At 32.5% G+C, this 11876-nt stretch overlaps 1 protein-coding gene across 1 annotated transcript; it reads right to left on the reverse strand.

Annotated features, from left to right (window-relative positions):
- Positions 1-3176: 3176 nt before the first annotated feature.
- LOC131857052 (uncharacterized) lies at positions 3177-3668 on the reverse strand. Its single transcript, XM_059209070.1, has one exon. It carries the CDS (start codon positions 3666-3668, stop codon positions 3177-3179), a length of 492 nt encoding a protein of 163 aa, XP_059065053.1.
- Positions 3669-11876: the final 8208 nt, after the last annotated feature.

Below are 11876 nucleotides of genomic sequence, written 5' to 3' on the forward strand. Positions count from 1 at the left end.
GTGAGGATGTAAATGGTTGAGATTAAATAAGATGTACTTGGGACACTAGAGCATGTTAACGGTTTGTTTAATTTTATTTAATTAAGTAATTATATGGAAGAAAATATTTTTATTTAATTATTGTTTTTTAAATGGATGAGAGTGGACCTATTTTATTTTGTTTAAGAGTATAATAAAATAGATTTACCTTTTATTTTTATTAACAATAGAATGGACATGATTCAATTGAATAATGAGGTGGGAAGAATGTGGATTCAACATTTTTAAGTTGATAGAAAAATATGAAGATGTTTACATTATATGCATAATTTTGGTCTATATAGTTAAATGAATAGTAATTAAATTAAAATAGCTATTTAAATAATCAATTATTATGATGAGATTAATTTTGTATGTCTATAATAACTAATTTACAGAACCTTAGATCCTTAGTGAGATGATATTTGTCTATGTTTTGGCCCTCACTAAATACTAATGAATTAGTGTGTGAAATGAAATATGCCTCTTGTTAGAATTTTTAGTGCAAACTTAAACTAATTCATTGAATCATAATTATAAATCTTAACAAAATAATTTAAGATAACATGGATCTAAATAATAAATTTAATATTTATAAACATTAATTTGAATAACCATCTATTGTAATGTGAGTCACCATTAAAATGTAGTGGCACACATAATATAACAAATTCTATACTTTTAGTTATCTTCTTGTCTCAAAATATGACTAATATAAGATTTTTCTTTTTCAAATTTTAAAGTTTCTTAATTAATGAATGGGTTCATTATCGTAAAATTCTTAGAATTTATATCCCAATATTACTATTAGGAGAATATAGGGTACTATACAAAAACCCCTACACATACTCTTCATTTTGAGATTGAATTTATGCCTTCTAATTCACTTACATTTCATTGGATTAATCTTGTGTCACATAAATTTGATATGTAAAATTTTTAAAAAATAAATTAAAAATTACCAGCTACTATTGTATATTAAGTCATTGTGTGACAATTTAGTACATAGTTGCTTGATGAAATGTTACATCTAGTTGTTTAAATATATTTATTTAAAAATTTAAATATTCAAATAAAAACTAAAAATTGTAAACAATTTAAGTGTATTGAAAGAAATATTTTAAATGATCCACTAAAAATAATCAAAGCATTACAATAAATTATATAGATAAATTATTTCATTCTCTCATACAAATATTTGTCATGACGCTAAAGATGATCTAGCCAATAGAGTTGTCCTAGACAATTTGGCCCTTGTAATTTGAAAATGTTCCTCGGATATTTTTAAATGCAACTCATTATTGTTTCTAAAAAGATTTTCAAATGTTGCTTATCCTTAATAATTAGAAGTAGAGAATGTAATAAATTAGATAAAAAGATTATAAATTTCACCAAATTAAATTGAGTTAAAAATTAGATATGCACATCATAGGATTGATAACCCACAAAATAATAGCTAAGCCTTTACAAATTTGAGAATAGACTACTCTGAAATATTATTCAAACTTTCAAATTTTGAAACTAAGGAAAACCAAGTTCTATGAGATATTATTTCTTATATTTATTTTTCATTCAAGCCTAAATACGTAGTTCCTTTACATTTAATATCCTAAATCAATTCTAATCTTTTTATTTTTATTTTTTTTGGCAAAGACGCATACTTATATTACTAAAATGAAGGATTTCATACGAAGGTCAGATGATTCTGACTGCTACTCCAAAACCAACCATCTCAAAATACAGCCCAAGATAAGGCGAGACCACCCACTCTATCAACCACCTTGAACTATGGCAACCGACTTACACACCGGCGACAAATGTCCAGTGTTACCTGGTTGAGCCCATCCGTTTGTGTAGATGCCTTGTGACACGATAAAAGGGATTGTAAATGACCACTTTGTATCTATGGTACTTTTGTCATCTTCATCAACAACTTGAGAATTCAGACCATCTATAAAGCACTTTATTGTAGACAGCCAAACTAGCAGCTACTATTTTAAACTCTTGTCTTGTAGAGTTGCCATGGGAACCTTTCTCATCCTTAGATAGCTCACAGGCTACCACATTTGCCAAAAGCTTCATATCCCCTTCATCTCTGCAAGTATCTATAGAAACATGTGCACGACTCCTCCCTGATACTACTGTTTGAATTTTTCACATGCCCTACTTATTACTACACCCTTTGTTGAAATGGTCTCTTTAGTTGATGCCAAAAATAGAATTGTTTTAGGCGCTCTGGTGTTTTATCAATTACTTCAACTATTCTACTACAATCTTCACTTGGAATACTAGTGGATAATATGTCTCCATCCTCACCCTCTGTGAAGCCATATTTAACTTAATTGCTCTACCTAGACTCAGTATTAACCTGTAGGGTAGTACTAGCATGACAAACCTTAGCCTTCACTTTTGTTTTCACATTATTTATCTCATGTTTTTTAGAAGTTATAGGAGAAGACCCTCTACTTACTGAAAAGACCATATCCTCAGTTGTCCCACCATTGACACTTGAAGAAGGATTTCATCCAATATTGGGAGAATTAATTATCAATCTTTGACTGCTCACATTATCATCATGACCATTTTTCGTTTCCTTATCAGTTGCATGACCAAATTGCAATGTCTTTTCACATGTATTTTTGCCCAATGCATTTACCTTCCCCCGCCAGCTCCTTTATGAGATCCTCCCTTACAAAAACCTAGCATGCAATTATTTTATTTTTGATGGCGTGAACCTATAATTGATCCCTTAGCATGCAACGAACTTGTAGTAGAACTCCTGGCATCCTCTTTCCAAGATGAACCTGTAACTTTTCCAAGTTCACTTGACCATGATTGACTATTATTGTGAGATTCACTTGAACTGCTACGCTGCTCTTCCTTTTAGTGTGAATCCTTGGAACTAATGGTTGGTGAGTGCAAGCCTAACACCTAGAAAGATGCAGAGGGGGCAGATGTTGTTCTTGATAGAATCTTTGTCTGCACTGACCTATTTGAGACTACTTTTTACACATCCAATATTTTCTACCCCAATTACTTTTCCTTACAAAGTTATTAAACAAGCCCCAATTCCTCAACCAAATTGGCTGAGATTGTCTTATCGCTTCACAGGGCTAGAATTTTGTCAGCCTCCCAAGTACACGAGCCCTGCACCAATTCTACCCCAAATCAGATAACCCATCAGCCAACTGGTTCGCCTCCCTGTAGTAATGACTTATTTTGAAATCATCAAATCTCAGTAGGAGATTCCAAACTTCCCCTAACACAAACTGCAACTCCCAATTTGTCACCTTCTTGGAGATAAGACCCGAGGTGATAATTTGCGAATCACCCCCAATATGCAGCTTGGACAGTCCCATGTTGGATGCAATCTTTACAACTTCCAGAAGTTCCCTTGCCTCAATTAAATTGTTTGAACCATTAGGTAGCCTATAGGAAGCTGCCTTCACAATTAAACCATTCTGATCCGTTAAAACACGGCCTGCCCCTGATCTCCCTGGGTTCCCCTTAGAAGCACCATCAAAGTTCAGCTTCAAAAATGAATTAAGTGGCTCTTCCCACTTAACTTGCTTACGAGAATCCTTCTTGGACTTCTTCCCCACCAACACACCTTTGAAAGGGATACTAATTTGACTCCATCTTATCCACATTCTTATTCTTATTCTTTATTTATTAACTTCTAATTATTATTTAATCTATATTGATTTGAATATAATTATATGTATGTATATAATTAAACTATATTAACATTTAAAAATAATTTTTTTTTTATAATATTATTTAATCATCACCATTATCTTAGAGAATCATCTAAAAAAATATATGTTGTGATCTTCATGCAAAATAAAACTAAAGATGTGATGTCCCACCTATTAAGGGACATAGATACTTCATGTTTTTGTTCTATCTTGAGATAATATGCTTGAGTTTGAGAATAAAGACGTTTGTTTTATTGAGAAATCTTTATTATGATTATGTACACATGTAAAATAATGTAATCAATGCACTATATTTAATATGGTGTATCCATATTCAAGAAAATAATTCTAAGGATTGTGATAATAATTCATTACCATGATTGCTAGCAGAAGCTATAAGACAATGGTATATGACATGAAGTTCTATTTCATAAGTCAAAGAATAGTTAAGTAAATGAGTTTTAAACATGATTTCTCTACATATAACAATTAGATTGAAGAGGATGTCCAATGTGGAACTAGAAAACTAATCAAAGTTTTTCCTGGTGGATAGGTAGTCCTACATAAAGAGATCTTGATGGAATGAATAATATAACATGGGCTTTAGAAAAAAACATTGTTATGAAAAGGGAGGAACATGGAGGGGATTTGTAGTTTATTGCTAAGATTGAGGTGTAAGATTTAGCATCTCATTTGGTGGAGAATCTAGTTAAGGAGTTAAAAGAAAATAACAACAACAACTATTTTAGCTTTTAAGATGCTTCATAACCATGTTGTCTTGTGAAGATTTATATATGCTTGATTATTTTACTATTATATAAACCCTAAATAATGCACATGACCTATATGGGTACTAAAAAATGGTATTAATTATAGAAACTATTCATGTTGCTAACTAGTAGAGATTATAGTTATATATTGAAATGAATTTACTTATTGTTGGATTACTATAATTTAAATATGGCTAGGGGTTAAGGGATTATGTTGGGATTTAACTCATTATACCCTCATTATATCCTTATATCGTTATGAATTATGGTAACAAATAATATTATGTATAAGATATGCATATGTGTAATAGATAAATAAATAGGGACAATATATAAATTGTGAGAACACATGAAAGATGATAGATAGAACGTACATAAAAATATGTATGATGAAATATGTAGATAATATAAATATGAGATTCCAATTTAAAAAGATTATGTTATTTCCATAATATTTTAACAAAACAGAAATTTAAAATAAACATAAAACTAAATACAAAATGATTTTACATCTTAACATCTCTCAATGATTATTTCAATGCTCCTAATATTATGTTATATAAGTATGGTAAAAATACTTACTATAATATAAAGTATATTATCTTGTTAATAGAGAATCGATTACATCAACAACCTAAAGTGACCATAGCCCAATAGATATTTGACCACGCTCAATATAAGGCTGGCCTTACATAAAACACTAAGCTTTTACTAGTCGAAAGTCTGTCTTTCATTTTCGTTTCCCATTTGGTCAGCATTATCACTCATAATTATGTTGCAACATCTTTTCATATATATCTCCCACCCAACAAACCTTAACAGTCAATCAAATTTGATTTTTTTTTGTGACTCTGTATCTCTTGCATACCAGCAACTGGCAAATATATACACAGTGGAGAGAAATTTGCGCACATAATATAGAGAGTTTAAACCAAAAAGATTGATTATGGACAATTTGTTTCTTTCGTAGAGCCCATTTAACTACGTGCAAAGGTCACTGTTTCTTTGATTCATGGGTTTCGCGTAAGAGTCAATACGCAACATAGAAGCATAGTTCGTTCCAAGTTTAACTGCAAGTATTAAGAATGGGCTGGCAGTTGTTGTGGGGAAATAAGCCTCATGATTGCCTGTTTTGTGATGTCAACTACATCTTCTAATTGTCTGCAATCTCTCTCACTAAAACTTACCATGTTCTGTGTATAATATATGTAGCAAAAGTATTTTCAAAATTCAAACCTATTAGACATTTATGGCTATTTCTATGCAGCAATATATATATGGATGAACAATATCTGGCAAATTTATGACTATTTGTATATAACATTTAATATATGAATGAACAATATCTGGAAAATTTATGACTATTTGTATATAACATTTTATACAAGATATTATAATTGTAAATAAATAACAAAAACAATACATAAAAGATAAGGAATAAATGTAGTAATTTATATAAACAATTAAAATGAAAATTATATAAAAAAAAATTAAATATAAAGTTCATTAATTATTACATAAAGATAATATGCATATTATGAAAAGGAGTTTTTATTTCATATAAATATATTTAGAATATGATAACTTAAAGAAATATTTTCTTTTAACACATGAGATAATTTATAATTTATAACTCAGTAAAAATTATATCATTTTATTTCCAAAAAATTATCATTTTTATATGATCATAATGATTTAGATTTGTGTGTGTCTGTGTGTGGGTCATTCTAGGAGAAAAAAATTGAGGATTTACAAATGGAGAAGCGAAATCTGGCAGGCGAAAAAACACAGGGCTACGACATAGGCAAAAAGAAGACTAATGAGTCTAAAAACAAGGAGGGCTCGAACCTGTTGACAATTGATCTGTCCGAGGAAGTTGAAGAAGAGATCGAACTTCTGAAGGATTTAGCAATAATATGACACTTCATCGGCCCTAGGGCAGACAAGAAGAAAACCCTCAAATGGATTGAAGATACATGGAAAACTCCACAAATCACAAGATTTTTACCCTGCGGTTTTTTCATTGTCATTTTTGCTTTCGAAGAAGAAAGGCAGAAAATCTTTCAAGGAGGAATTTGGCATATGGACTCTGCCCCACTATATATTCAAAAAAGTCATACAAATTTCAATCCGTCGTTAACAAATCGTTATGAAAAACTAGTCTGGGTGCGTTTATACAATCTGCCTATGGAGTATTGGATAGAAGAAGCCCTGGAAAAAATAGGCAGATCACTGGGAACCTTAATGAAATAGATGCGGAGATCGCAGAAGGAGATTCTTATTTGTATGGAAGATTGCAACTAGTGGTAGTTAGGGTTATACCACCAAAAATTCATCTAAGAGTACATGGAGGAGATTGGATACAAACAATCGAAATTGAGGAAGAAAAACATTATTGTCTGAGATGTGGGAAGAAGAACCACTCCACAAATCAATGCAGAATTCTGAAGCAAAACAAGGAATTCTGGAGGCCCAAAAACTCAACACCGATAAACAATGAGAAGATAGCCACCAAAGGATCTCACCTTGATCAAAACATTGCCGTCGAAAATAGGAGAATCTTAATAATTGCTCACAATTATATTACACAACTAGAACCACACTCAATGACAAGCAAAGGTAATCCGACAGATGGTGTAAAATAGGAACAGGGAAAAATAAACTGTGAGAATAATATAAGTCACAAAATCACTGGCCTCGAGGAGGAAAATTCCCAGGATTCTGAAGAAGATTGGGAGTTAGGGGATGAGGAGGAAGATGATGAACTAGACATCCTTGATACCAGATGTATCAATTAATCAGGGGCGACACAATGGGACAAAGGAAAAGGCAATAAAGGAAGGAAAACAAATAAAAGAGGTAGAAGGTTGCAGAGAAAGGATTGATGAGTGTAGAAGAAGTTTTGAAAAGGAAAAATACCAAGGGATCCTTTTGCTCCCTTGGGAAACAATGAAGGTTCTTAGTTGAAATGTGGCCCCTGACAAATGACAGGTGGTAAAGCGCCATCTAGAAAAAGCAGCATGCGATATTGAAATGTTTCAAGAAACAAAATGTAGCAATGAAGAGGGAGAAAAAGTTTTCAATCATTGTAAAGGATGGTCTGGTACATTCCAATCTACAAATGGTCTATTTCGTAGACTAGGAATTCTATGGAATGCAAGTACCATTAATCTGTTAAGAGTTAAAGAAATGATTGGATTTCATGCAAAATTCAGAGCAAACTGAATGCATCTTCCTTTTTACTATGGAACATCTATGGGCCTACACATACAACAGAAAAAACCAAATTATTGAAGGATCTCTCTCAACAAATAACGATGGATGAATCCAAGAATTATATAATTGGGGAAGATTTCAACACAATCATAGACTTAACAGAGAAGAGTGGAGGAGTGAATAGAATCACGGAAGACATGTTGGATTTCAAGGAATTTGTACATAAGATAGAGGCAGTGGATTGCAGACTGTCACAAGGATGGTTCAAATGGACTAATAGGAGATTGGGTTTTACGAGAATTGCAGAGTAGTTGGATAGACTTTTTATTGGACCAAATTGGACTATGGAGGGGATACCAATGACCACCACAACACTTCCTTACAGTCTTTCAGATCATTTCCTTCTGCTACTTGAAATAGGCTCAGACATCCGTTGGGGCAATGGTTACTTAAAATGCCAAAATATGTGGTGGCAGGACAAATCTTTAAAGGAGTCCATAGGAGGTTGGTGGAAGGATTGCAATCACATTAGAGGTACGTCGAGATTTTTCTTGTCAAATAAACTAGCTATCATTAAAAATAGATTAAGGATTTTGAATAGAGAGGTATTTAAATATATGTTTAAAGAGAAAGAAAAAACGGAAGAAGACTTAGAATCTTTGAGTAAGAAAATTATGGAAGAAGGAATGAATAAAGATGATTTCATGAAAGAAAAAGAACTGAAGGATAGATTAGTAGAGATACTTGAAGGATAGATTAGTAGAGATACTTGCCAAGGAAATTTATTGGAGGGACAAATCTAGAGATTTATAGACTAAGAAAGGAGATAAGAATACAAAATTATTTGACTCGTTCATTAAAGAAGGGAAGGCTTACAATCAGATAAGTGAAATACAAAGCGAAGATGGGAGGATCCATCAAACTAAGTATAGTATGGGTCTAGCAATGGTGGAACACTTTTCAAAGATCCTCAATTCACCTGATATAGAATCCACCAAGGAATGTGAAGAAATACTCAATACGATTCCCAAACTAATTACTATTGATGACAATAAAATGTTGATGGCGCCTTTCTCGAAAGAAGAAATATTGGTCACAGTGTTTGGATTACATCTAGACAAATCTCCAGGGGTGGATGGTTCCCCGACCAAATGATCTACAAGACCTATTAGGATTTTCTAAAAGTAGACATTTGGAAAGTGTTTCAGGATGTCTAGCATAAAGGAAAATTTGTTAAAGAGTTGAACAATGTAGTCTTGGTAATCATCCCCAAAAAACCCAATGCTAAATCCTTGGAAGAATTTCGCCCAATAGCATTATGTAATACCATTTATAAAGTTATAAGAAAATAATTTGCTAATAGGTTAAAAAAATTACAACCAAAGGTTATATCAAAAGAGCAAAATGGTTTCACTCCTAGGAGGGAGATTGCAGATAGTATAATACTCACAATAGAATCAATACATTCGATAACCAAAGAACACAAGAAGGCTATGTTAGTATTTTCACAAAGGGAGATTATTGGCATTTTTGTAAGTTTGTTGGTATAAGGATATTATGAAGGTTGTTGAAGATTGTTGATTTAATTATGAAAGGATGATTACTGTCTTAATAATATTATTTTGTCATTGATGTTAAGAAATTGAGTCTCTGATTCAATATGATGTTGCCATATCTTGAGAAGTATGTTTTGATGAGTATTAAGAGGTCAGTAAGTGACACAAAATAAATGTAATAATGAAGGAGAATAATAAGTTATTCAATGGGCAACTATTACCGAGTTAGACAATGATGAGATCATGTTGTTTTGATTGTTTTGATATCCTACATATGTTGTTGATTATAACTTTAATACTGTACTGTTTCACCGAGAATAGAACCTAGTCGGTAAACCCTAAGGTTATCGATATTGGTTAAATAAGGCAGAGTGTCTACCGAGTGAAGTTCAATATTTACCGACTAACAACCGAGTTATAGTAGATCATTGGATGAATAAAAGCATTATTTAATGAAGGATGTTGGTGAGCTAGAGATGAATAAATGATTGGTATGCCGTGCAAGAAGTTTGTTGAGGATCGACGACATGAAAAAGTAAGAGGAAGATCTACAACACAGATCGAACCACAATAACCTAGCACAAGTTCCAAGGAAGGAATGTAAGTTCCAAGGCGAGGTAAAAAGTTTTCAAATTGAAGGATACATTGAACCTAGTCAAGTTTGAAGATCTGATGGCTAAAATTGATCATGGGAAATGTGATCAAGGAGATTAAGTGGTTAGAAATTGTTTATAAATAAGAAATTGTTGATGAACAATGTATGCAGGTAAACGTATGCATAATGATGCTACAATAATGTTTACCGAGCACAAAATCTTGAAGATTTGATTGAAGAACAGATTGAGAAGCCCAACAAGGGACAATATAAGTCGTATGACAAGATTGTTTTGAGCAAATAGAATCTGCTTTAGCATTTCAAATGTGAAGTTGTTGATATATTTTATTACTGTTGTTTATTTTGTAAGTGACAAAAAATCTCTTAATCGAGTGGACTTAATGGTCTTATTTGTAAACCCTCCAGTAAGGTAATATTCTAAATGAGTTTTTGAAATCCTTTGACAAGGTCACTTCTAACAAAGTGTAAGACTCTAACAAGTCTGAGGGAAATTCCTTAACCAGGTCACATCTAGCAATGTGTTTATGTAATCTATAACTGGATTAGTATTTAACGAAGCATACTCTAGAAGGGTATATTTCTTAGTGGGTTTGAAATCCCATAGTGGTTTTTCCCTTTTGAGGTTTCCACTTTAAATCTGGTGTTAAATGTGTTATGATGTCTTAAGTGTATCTGTTTATGAGTTTGAATAAATTATAGTCATAATTGCATGTCAGCTAATGTTACCAAGGTTGAATCTGATAAATATATTGCATTGTGAGTTTTTATCATTCACCCCCCCCTCTCATCTTAACTAACAATTGGTATCAGAGCTTTGGACTCCAGAAGAAAAGTTTAAAGGTACTTAAGGCAAGATCCGAAGATGTATAAAAGGGATGCACCAAAGCTAAACAAGTCTAGTTTCTCCACATGGCAGAAAATGGTGAAGCTGCATTTATCAGGAATTGGAGAATGATTACACAACACCTAACACCCACCTGATGACAATGGAAGAGATAAAGGCAAAGCAAGAACATATTCAAGCTATGATTGAAATAACATCTACATCAACTGACTCAGAGTTTAATGACCTAGAAGGCTGCAATGATGCCAAAGCAATGTGGAACAAGCTCATAGCTATATATGGTGGTCATGAACATGTTCAGAGAGAAAAAGTAGATAGTCTAAGAGGTCAACTTGAATCCATGAGAATGAATGAAGGTGAGAATATAACCCAATATAGTACAAGGTTAAAGGAGACTGTTAATCAAATCAAAGGAGCAAGGGGAACTACTGAAGAAAAGGATGTAACAAGTAAGTTGCATAGAACACTTCTACCTTCTTATGCCAGTCGAGTCTCTGCAATCAATGAATTAAGGTTTGTACCAAACATGTCGGTCTCTTTGGATGCTACTATCGGTAAGCTACATGCATTTGAGTTAAGTAATTTTGATAACAGTGGGTCCTCGGTAAATAAAGTTGAATCTCGATTCAGTTCTTTTCATATTGATGAATCTGAAGATTGCAATAATAGAATGTATAAGTATACTGAAGGAAATCATAGTGGAGCAAGTGAAAGATTTTGCAAAAACATGGACGAGGTACATAAACTATATGAATAAATCAGAAAGCAAGAAGATTTTGAAGCACTATTAGCCAGAAGGTTACTGAGAGGCAAAGGTAAGTACAAAGGAAAGTTACCTTTAAAATGTTTTAACTATGATAGAATAGGACATATTGCTTCTAATTGTCTTGACAAGGAATCTAGTGAAAAGAGAGACTACCGAGCTGACAGATAGAAAGACAACTAATACAGAGGACATCGAAACTTCAGAAGGAAAGATAGAAAGACATGCCTAGTAGCTGATGAGGAATCGAAAGATGATAAATTTGATGAGACTGAGATAGAGGAAGTTGTTTATGTGGCTATCAAAGATGGATTAGACGAAGAAAGGTATGAAGAAAAATCCCTAATATCTCATATAAATAAAAATGATTCTGGGATCATAGATAGTGGATGCTC

This window comes from Cryptomeria japonica, chromosome 1, assembly GCF_030272615.1.
Source record: "Cryptomeria japonica chromosome 1, Sugi_1.0, whole genome shotgun sequence".
NCBI lineage: Eukaryota > Viridiplantae > Streptophyta > Pinopsida > Cupressales > Cupressaceae > Cryptomeria > Cryptomeria japonica.